General features: G+C 43.5%; 1 protein-coding gene across 2 annotated transcripts in view; it reads left to right on the top strand.

The window, feature by feature from the left end:
• Positions 1–10,475, top strand: part of PDCD11 (programmed cell death 11) — a 28,937-nt gene extending 18,462 nt beyond the window's left edge. For both annotated transcript variants that reach the window (XM_082225083.1, XM_082225082.1), the window contains exons 22-36: positions 328–436; positions 769–858; positions 1,480–1,582; positions 3,679–3,856; positions 4,089–4,145; positions 4,794–4,916; positions 5,230–5,352; positions 5,704–5,854; positions 5,996–6,112; positions 6,211–6,351; positions 6,741–6,991; positions 7,255–7,423; positions 7,851–8,004; positions 8,642–8,807; positions 9,951–10,475. In XM_082225083.1, coding sequence (XP_082081209.1) covers positions 328–436; positions 769–858; positions 1,480–1,582; positions 3,679–3,856; positions 4,089–4,145; positions 4,794–4,916; positions 5,230–5,352; positions 5,704–5,854; positions 5,996–6,112; positions 6,211–6,351; positions 6,741–6,991; positions 7,255–7,423; positions 7,851–8,004; positions 8,642–8,807; positions 9,951–10,116 — 2,098 coding nt within the window. In that variant the 3' untranslated portion in view covers positions 10,117–10,475. The remainder of the gene's footprint in view (positions 1–327; positions 437–768; positions 859–1,479; positions 1,583–3,678; positions 3,857–4,088; positions 4,146–4,793; positions 4,917–5,229; positions 5,353–5,703; positions 5,855–5,995; positions 6,113–6,210; positions 6,352–6,740; positions 6,992–7,254; positions 7,424–7,850; positions 8,005–8,641; positions 8,808–9,950) is intronic.

Below are 10,475 nucleotides of genomic sequence, written 5' to 3' on the forward strand. Positions count from 1 at the left end.
CCTGTAACACACATCCTGGTATGTGTCTTGTGCACTGTGTCCCTTGCTTTTGATTGCCGACTTAAAATTGGGAGTCCTGTGTTCTCCATGAGCTTGGATAGGAGACACTTTGATCAGGGACAGGGGAAATGTTGACATGTCAAAGCAAAGAAGCTAAGGGCATAACTGCGGTGGGTGGGTGGGTGCTATTGGGCTTTATTTTTATTATGTATTTTGTGATTTTATGCCTTGATTTTATTCTGTGAACCGCCCTGGGACCCCCGGGTATAGGGCGGTATATAAATTCAGTAAATAAATATAAATAAATAAATCTCCACTTGCAATCAGTGAGCTGTCTGGAGAAAGCAAAACTGCCCTGGGTCCAGAAGATGGCAATCCGGAAGAAATACTAAAACCCTTTAAGCCTGGGCAGACGGTGACATGTTTTGTTAAGAAGGTGAGGCCTAAAACTTCTCTACCTTTGCGTAGCAAGTGTTTTCCCATCCCCCTTCATTTTAAAAAGTTGGGCCAGTCTTCACTGTAGATTTGGGAAGCATGACATATTTCAGAATACTATGGGTTGATGCAATTTCCCAATGGGGTATAGTGTCCAAAATGTGTGGTTGTATGTGTGTCCATAAGCTCTTGTTTCACTTGGGTTGGGGAGGTTGATGTGGAAATTCTGGAATAATTTATAGGACCTCTTACGAGGGAATGCATGGTAAAAACTGGACTCTGTCTTTTCTAGTGAAGAGTGTTTTATTTTCTCCTGTTTGCTTCTTTTCTTAGTACGCTGCTGCAAATAAATGGCTGGAGGTGGAGGTCACCCCTAACATTAGAGGGAGAGTTCAACAGCTGCTACTTTCCCTTCGACCCACGGTAAGTAATTGCCAAGGAATGAAGGGCACAGGACTCTTCTATGCAGGAGGCTACGCTCAATAACATGAAAATCTGCAGTAAAGAAACAGAAGCATTAAAATGTTGGAAGTGTGTTGTCCTGGCTATTACCAGAGACATAGCCATGTTAGTCAAACAAAGTCTTATAGCATTTTTTTAAAGGTTAACCAATTTATTATGACATAACCTCTATATGCCATAATAAATTTGTTAGTCTTTACAAAGCCAAAAGGATACATCCTTGGGATTGTTATTTTTTCTCCAAGTTAAGCTTTAAGAATTCTACAGCCATATAAAAGCCTAGTTACATAGTCAATAGCAGCCACAACAAGGGTTGCTTCTTTCAGGATAAGAGGAGCATAAGGCTTTTTTTGTTCAGATTTTCACTGGAAAGGTGTAGGAAATGTTCTGGTCTCTCTCAGGGCATTTCCCAAACAAGTACACAGTTTGAAACCTTAACTATTTCACAATGGTTTTTATGAATTGCTAAACGCTAGCCCAGTCCCGCCCCCCCGCCCCATGCATCACCACTATCGGGAATTCTTCACAGGCACAATTAAATGGTTGGATGATGGTAAAGATCAGGTCATTCTCTCCCAACAGGTCTTAAAACACGCAGGGAAACACTTCAGAAATGGACAAGCTTTGGCTGCGACGGTGACCGGCTCTGATGTCACTGAAACTAAGCTCCATCTGTCACTTACAGGTATGATGAGAAGAGAGCGCCACAACATTAAGATCCCAGAAAGAGACGGTCAGTGACAGTCGCTCTCCATCTAGTTATCAGAGGCTTATAAACCCAATTCCATAGGCTCACAATAACTCTGATCCTGTAGTTCCTTGTATGTGAAAAGCTTCAGATGTGCCATGGAATTCTTGAGCATAAAGGGCTTTCCATTTACTCCAGTGTTGTCTCTCTCTCTCACACACACAGCCCCATGTTCATATCCACACTGTACGCATGTAAATGCCTCTGTGGCATTGTAATAAACAGGGAAGGCCATGCTAATACGCTTGCAGAAAGTGGGGCCAGGCTGTATGTCAGTCAAAGTGAATGGATGAGTAATCATTTTGTCGCTCTTGATGATGATGCCTTTAATAGTAGGGGCTTGTCTACGTCATCAAAAGTGGCACAGCTAGAGGATGAGCAACCAAATGCTGAGCAGTGGCTGCTGGTCATAGGACTTGCCTTTATACCAAGTCAGACCAACTGTCCATTTAGCTCAGCATCGTCTACACGGACTGGCAGTGGCCCTCCAGGGTTTCAGGCAGCTGTACCTAATGATGCCAGAACTTGAACCTGAGACCGTCTGCGTGCAAAGCACATGTTCTCTACCACTGAACTACGACCCTTCCCATGTTGGTTGTGAGCTACCTCCAGTGCTGGAGACAGTATTCCTCCAGATCCCGGCTGCTGGGAGAAACAAGCAAGAGAATGTTGTTGTATTCATATCCTGCTTGCAAGCTTCCCTTAGGCACCTGGCTCACCACTGTGAGGAATGGGATGCTGGACTAAGTACAGTGGTGCCTCGCAAGACGAAATTAATTCGTTCCGCAAGTCTCTTCGTCTTGCGAGTTTTTCGTCTTGCGATGCACGGTTTCCCATAGGAATGCATTGAAAATCAATTAATGCGTTCCTAGGGAAACTGCCTTCAGACCAGGTCCGGGGACAGTCTGTCCCCGGACCTCGTCTGAAGGCTGGGGGGGGGGGGACAAGGGCTTTTCTTCCCACCCCCAGCATTTTAAAAAACCCCGGGACAGCGGAGGACTTCTCCGCTGTCCGGGCGATCTTAAAATGCTGGCGGGCGGCATTTTAAAATCGCCCTGGGACAGCGGAGGACTTCTCCGCTGTCCGGGGCGATTTAAAAGCCCCTGGGAAGGCAGGCAGGGGGGACAAAGACTTTCGCCCCCCGCCCGCCTTCAGAAGGTGTTCCCGCCCCCGCCCCGCTTCGGAGCAGCGTTCCGAAGTGGGGCGGCTGGGGCAGGTGTTCCCGCCCCCCCCCCCCCCCGCTTTGGAGCAGCGTTCCGAAGCGGGGCGGCTGGGGCAGGTGTTCCCTCCCCCCCGCCCGGCTTCGGAGCACCGGGAGAAGCGATCTCCCCGCAGCCCCTTGCTTCAAAAGAGGTCCGGGGGCAGCGGGAAGCGATTCCCGCTGTCCCCGGACCTGGGGCTGCGGGGAGAAGGTCGCTTCTCCCCGCCGCCCCTTGCTTCAAAAGAGAAGACCCGCTGTCCCCGGGGCAAGCTTCGTTTTGCGAAGCAAGCCCATAGGGAAATTCGTCTTGCGAGGGAACTCGAAAACGAAAAAACCTTTCGTTTTGCGAGTTTTTCGTCTCGCGAGGCATTCGTCTTGCGGGGCACCACTGTAGAGGCTTACATCTGATCTGACAGGGCTTGTTCTGTTTTTGTCTCTCCTGTTGTGGTTCTGACAAAGTTTGAAAGACAGTGTTTTTGTCAGTGTTTATGTGCAAGGCAGGGAGAGTATATTTCTTTGTTACTATTAGAAATCAAATATAGTCCCCAGAGTGGCTGGGGAAACCCAGCCAGATGGGCGGGGTATAAATAATAAATTATTATTATTATTATTATTATTATTATAGTCCTTCCCTGTGTGCCAGTAAAGTTCCTGGTGCAATTTGTACTAGGGACTGGATTAGGTCCTCTGTATGTGGGAATTGATCGTAGATGCACTTGAGGTTCAGGATCCAGACTGACAACCTTTAAGTGTACTGTATAAGTAGGCCATAGGGGAGTGTGGTATTATAATATCTGACTTGATCTGTTTGAACCTCCTCACCCCTGAACAGGAGTTTACTCTCTGGAGAAAGGAACCATCACGCTAGGCTATGTGAGCAAGGTGATTCCGCATGTTGGCCTGAATGTTCAGCTTCCCTTTGAAAGGAAGGGGAAAGTCAGCCTTTTCCACCTGAGTGATTCATATGCTGAGCAGCCACTAGAAATGTTCAGCATTGGGAAAATTGTCAGGTAAGAGTCTTATGCAAAATCATGTGTGTAGACAAGCTGAGGGGATTTTATTTGACAGTCATTTAACCCTAAATCCTTTATGGTCCTGAGCTTCATTGGTTCTCTTAGATCCTTAATGCTCTCATGAAGCCAAGAAGAGTTATCACATAACTAATTTAATCCCAATATTTTCTGTGGAGAGGGTCTTTTCGAAACGTGCAGAAGTTCCATGTTTTCTTTTTCCTGCATACAGGTGCTATATCCTTTCCAGTGAAGGTAAAAAAATGGAAGTGTCCCTTCGACAATCCAGGTAAGAATCTACACCCTAAATTTAGATGAGAAGATGATTTAATAATAATAATAATAATAATAATAATAATAATAATAATAATAATAGAAAATACTCTATATCATATTGCACAGGTTTTCAAAATTAGCATAAATTGCCCTGCTATTTGGGACATAGGAAGAGGGAACCTAACATTTGGGCCTGAAGTGCAACTACAAAATTTTGTTGCATTTAGAATGGATTCTGCAAAGCAGATAAATATGTGTCCTTTGATTCCTTTGCTAAAGTTGCTTGGTGTTTTTGAGTTCTTGAATTTTTTTTAGGATACTGTGGTTTATTGTTTGTTCTTGACTTTTTTGTGTCCAGTGCTTAAGTACAGGGGAAGTAAAGAAATCCCACTAGGACTTCTACTTCGTTCATTGCTTTCTAAACTCTAAGCTTTTCGAGGGCAGCTAGAGCTCTACTTTTCTTTATTAACAAAGTGGAGATAGAAGTTGTCAGCATTTCAAAGCCCTTGCGTATGTTGCAATAGTTTCTGTACTATGGATATGGGGATTTTTTTACTATATTGTCAGGATTTTCTGCTTTGCAGTCACAAGAAGTGTCCTTTCTAATAAAGAAGCCTATCCAGAAATAGGGCATTTCACTTCTTCTCCATTTTTGTTATAGGATAAATCCCAAGAGCCATTGTAAAGTGGAAGACCCTGAAATCACATCCCTCGATGATCTTCAGAATGGTCAGCTTGTCAGAGGCTATGTCAAATCCATCACTCCATCGGGCATCTTCTTTGGGTAAGTTTCCCTTGCTGACCATAAAAAAGTGAATTCCGTGTTGTGAATGTTTGTTGGAATGGTGTCTAAATAAATTGTAGAGCAGTTTGGAGCCTATAGTTATAGAAGTCAGGAATGGCCAATTGTTCCATCTCAGAGCAACTTTACCTAACCCTGAAAAATCTGAATAAATTTTAATCAATTGGGGGGGGGGAGCTTGTCCACCATTTTACTTATAACTTAAAGATATTTTTCTTTTAAGAAATAAAGCTGGTCTGCAAATAGGAGCAAAATAAACCTGTGTTACTATATGTCACTCCCCCCCCCCCGGCAGGTTGTCTGACTCGGTTGTGGGTCAAATCCCACCACAACTTATCTCTCCTCTCTTCATCTCGGATCATTCATTATGTGCAAAATACATACATGCCGGCCAGTTTCTTACTGCCAAGGTTTTCAGGTAGGTGTGATGTTTCCTAATAGAGGGGTGAATCTGGGATGGAAAATATTGTGGAGACACATGAGGACAGTATGGTTCACAGGACAACAGAGACCAGAGTTCAGATATCACAACGGTTGTGGGCTAACAGGTGGTTTTGGGAAAGCATGTCTATATTTTCCTCTGCTCACTATCTTATGAAATGGAAATTATAATGACTACCATAGAGGGCTGGTGTGATGCTCAACAAGCTGAATAATGTTAAAGCCTGTGTTACTATTAAGAAAGTACTGTGTAGATTTAATGTTTATAGCAGTTCCTTATCTCTCCTGCCACTTTCTTTCTGCCCCTTCTCTTTTACTCATTCTGCAGTATAAATAAAGAAAAGAACCTTGCAGAGCTCTCTCTCCTTCCTGAAGACACTGGGAAGCCAAGCATTATCCCAGAGTCCCTGGAACAGCCAGTTGGTGAAAAGGACGCGCAGCCGAGAAAGCGAAAAAGGGAAAACTCTGAAAGTGAGCAGGTATTTATCCTGGAAAAGAGCTTTTAAACCTCACTGTTGTTGTGAACAGTTAGCCAACGATTCAAACAAACTACACAAAAATGTTTGTTAATATTTTTTTTAAAAAATAAATGAAGCTGCTCTACCTGAACTTTTTTTTAGGAGGTTAAAGCACGAAAGAAGAAAACTCGGTGCCCTGAAGATGATGATAGTGGTGTTGAGGTTTACTATCGGGAAGAAGAGGAGGGAGAAGAGAAGAAGTGTGCAACAAAATCTAAGGTAAAAGACTGCCTGGAGCATTGTTCGTGCTTTGCGTGGGATGCTTGCTGTGTGTGTTTCTAAATAGAGGCTTTTTTTCTTGATTGTGTTTTCTGCAGGAAAAGAAAGTTCCAAGGCTGCAGGTTTCAGCCAGCTTCACATGGGAGGAAGGCTTAAGTGTGCTGGATACGACCATGTTGAAACAGAGGGAGCAAAGCTCTGACAGTGAAGAGGAAGACGACGATGTTACAGAGTCCACAGTAGAGTATCTCAATGTATTTTGCTTTGCATAGTGCTTGGTATGCAATCCTGTTTACTTAGGCCTCTTAAGAGAAGTACTATCTTGCTGGCCTAGAAAGTACAAAGGCAGTGTTTTGCTTCTAAAATTAGCTTAGCTCTATGTCAGGAATTAATTTGTGCAAAACGCCTTTTGTGTTTTAGGCTTGCATCTGGGATTCACTTATTTATATATACCTACATCTATAGCGACTATCCATATATAGTTCCTTTTCTCTAGATGTGTTGCTCTGCAAAGAATGTTTTTTTTTTTTATGCAGCTGAATTTTGAGCCATGCCTCTACTCGCAAAACTCTCTCTCTATCCTTTTCAACTAATTGCCTTCCTCTCCTGCCTTGGCCCTCTGTTTCAGACCAAGAAGCAGACAAAGAAGAAAAAAGAGCTTGAGAAACAGAAGGCAGAGAAGGAACTCTCCAAACTTGAAGCTGCCCTGATGGATCCCAGCCGGCAACCTCAGACAGCCGACGACTTTGACCGATTGCTCCTTGGCAACCCAGACAGCTCCATCCTCTGGTTGCAGTACATGGCTTTTCACCTCCAGGCTACGGAGATAGAGAAAGCAAGAGCTGTGGCAGAAAGGGCACTCAAAACCATCTCCTTTAGGTGAACTGCTTCCCCTTATCACCCATTTTTTAGCTTTTAGTTGATGAGCTGCTGTTGCCCATGCATGCTTAGCTTGGCTTTATGTCATGGGAGGGGCACCTGCAGAACAAAATGGGCAATTCTGTTACTTTCTCTCCCCTCCCTTCACAGACGTTGTCCAGTCAGATCACCTGCTTCCTCTTCCAGGTGGATTTGTGGAGCAAAAGGCTAGCATTGAGCCATGTGTAGGTAGGGTGGTTATTTGTGGTGCCTCTTTCTTTCAGAGAGGAGCAAGAGAAGCTGAATGTGTGGGTTGCGCTGCTGAACCTGGAGAACATGTATGGCACCGAGGAAGCGCTAATGAAAGTCTTCGAAAGAGCCATCCAGTACAATGAGCCTCTGAAGGTCTTCCAGCAGCTGGCAGACATCTACAGTGGCTCTGAGAAATATAAGGTGAGGCTGGGTTTACAGTGTTGCCGAGAGAAAGATCACTTCTGCTCACTGAGTCTAGCAGGGAAATTGCTTGTTCATTCTGTTCTTGGGAAGAGCCCACCTTGGTGGATCCACCTGGATCCTGTGCTTCCATCTACCCTGTGGATTTATCATGCTGTGGATTTTTCCTCCCATTTTCGACAAGCATCAGGCTGATTCCCTACATGCCTCTTTCTCATCTAAGCAGTACCACCACATTGTCTCTTGCTCTAACTTGTTGACTGCATAATATCCTCTGGGACCCATGAGTTGAGTTCTGTACTCCAAGATTGCATACAGTTGTGAATGAAGATATTGGAATAGCATACAAAGGCAAGGGAGAACCACAGGATTCAAAGTGTGTTTCCATGGTTTGAACGATCCTCTCTCCTCTGATTTTTATTTTCAGCAAGCTGATGACTTGTACAACACAATGCTGAAGCGCTTTCGTCAAGAAAAGTCTGTGTGGGTGAAGTACGCCACTTTTCTCCTGAAAAGAGGCTTAGTAGAGGCAGCTCATAAGCTCCTCCCACGTGCACTGAAGTGCCTGCCAGTCAAAGAACGTAAGAACCTCTTTGCTCTTCTTTCCTATGATTAGCATCTAAACGTCATGTTCGTTATTTATGTATTACACAGGTAATATCTAGGAAATGCAGCATGTGCTGTGAATCTAAAAACATCCATAGCCATTGTTAGCAAATTCTCTTTCAATAATTTTATTGGTACTTTCCTTAAAAAAAACCCAACACTTTTCAAAGTTAATCAGTTAGGAATGGGGGGTGGGTGGAGCATGTTCTGATTGGGGAGATTTCAAAGTTAATATAAAGGACTGTGTATATTCCTGGATGCTGCAGTTTTACCAATGGCTTGAGAAATTCAGACAGGATTTTCATAGCCTAGATTGAATGCAAAATATCCTTTTGCATTGATTGCATAATTTCATTTCTTTCCCTCCCGATGCACCTGAAGCAAACCCAAACAATAAAAAAAAATTGCTAACACAATGAAGAATGCACATTTTATGAAACAGGGGGGCAGGTGTTTCATAATTTTAGCTTTGTTGCCTACTCTGGGAATTTTGTAGCATGGAACTCCAATTCCTTGCTAATATTATTGCCAAAGTAACTACAGCATCCTTGAACTCTAAGCAGAGGCAGTGACAACTAGCCAGAAGAACACTTCTAAAATGCACTTTTGCAGATCTGGATCTGATATCAAAGCTGGCACAGCTGGAGTTCCAGTTTGGGGATCCGGAGTATGGCAAGACCGTTTTTGAGAATACCCTGAGCACCTACCCGAAGCGTACAGACATCTGGTCAGTGTACATAGACATGATGATCAAACATGGCAGCCAAAAGGAAGTACGGTGAGTACTAGCATGGGAAAGTGGGCTGGTACTTCTGAACTTCCTAGGAAATGATGTAAATACAACATAAGGGATGCTTCTTGGCCTTAAATCCAGGGAAGCTGGGAAGCTTGATTTCATGTGAGCAAATATTTACAACTCTGAAAGGTGCCACAGGAAGTGACTGGATGATAAGCATTAAGAACCTGTATTAGGCCTGCTATTTACTAGAGGAACCCATTGGCTTTCTTTCTCAATACTATCCCTTCTCTCAGCCTGGAAGCTGAGAGTCTAGCATGGGAACCTTCATACTCATAGGCCATGATTCCTAGCTTTCAGAAAAGGCACAAAATGTATGTAAATTGTAATTGCAGTCTGGTAAAAACAATATTGTTCCATAGCACAGAAATTTAATGAACTTGCTGGTATGAAAACTGGGGTGTGGGGCACGTGGCTTCAGAGCAACACCATATGTTGCAGAAGGGCAAAACAGCCCTTAAAAGGCCACAACACTACTTACTCTCTAACAAGAGAAGAAGCAAAGGATTTGCATCTCTTACCAATTCTAGTTAATCAGTTTTGCGTCATAACATCCTAGCTGAGTTTCGATGTAATGGGAATTCATAGATCTCCACTATGTGGGTGAGCCTTAGCTTTATTCTCTTAGCAGAAAACCATAGTTTTCTGTTACATGTGAACTCTGCCCCGGCTGCTGCAGGCGTGCTCTTAGACTAGAAATATTCTCACTTCTCAGGCTAGGGGTCCCCTGCCATGCTTGTAAAGAGCAACTGAGATGTGCTTGACATTTGACAGAGCAGGATTTCTCAATGGGGGGATATACCCCTCCAAGCATGTGTGCACTGAATTCTGAAGGAAAACACACAAGTGAAACTTGTTCTAGTTTCAGAAGCTTTGTGAACAGATCCTTGTAGATGCTAGGAATCTGAAAGCTCTGTGATTGAACACAATGTCTGAATTTTCTGGAAACACGTGGTAGTCACTTCCTGTCTTCTAGGCATCATTTTGATAAAGCGCTTATGATGGGCAAGAAAGATTTGTACCCACAGGATCAGCTAACTCCTAGGCCCATGCTTTTTCTGTTGCTTGTTTGTTACCTGTTTGATTGCATAATAAAAAAGAGTTTTCCTTGTTTTTGTTTTGCAGGGATATTTTTGAACGTGTAATACACCTAAGCCTAGCAGCGAAGAAGATGAAGTTTTTCTTTAAGCGCTATCTGGAGTACGAGAAGAAGTATGGCACAGCAGAAACAGTCCAGGCTGTGAAGGCAGCAGCACTGGAATATGTGGAATCCAAGAGCAGTCTTGCTTGAGGGCTAACTTCTAGAGCAGTCCGGCTTTTTTTGTTCTCACTTGCAGTGCAAGAGGCAGCAGGGACAGAGAAGCAGACCATAGCTGTAAGGAGGAGAGTGTTCCTGCCTGCTCCATTTCCTGATCTCAAAAGCAGATTGGGGTAGCCCGGACCAAATTACTATGCTTTATCAAGAACTGTGTGAGGGCATAGTTTCTGTAGATGTTTATACCTATTGAACCTTACAAAAACTTTTGAATATGAGAATTATAGTTGGAGCTTTATTTAAATTTATTTTGGAGTTTAAAAATAGCAGAAAGTCACCCACTACTTTGTGCTTTCCTGTTGCTCTGCTCATTAAATGAACTAGGGTTTTTTAAA

Source organism: Podarcis vaucheri (genome assembly GCF_965113315.1).
Source record: "Podarcis vaucheri genome assembly, chromosome: 5".
In the NCBI taxonomy this organism is placed as follows: domain Eukaryota; kingdom Metazoa; phylum Chordata; class Lepidosauria; order Squamata; family Lacertidae; genus Podarcis; species Podarcis vaucheri.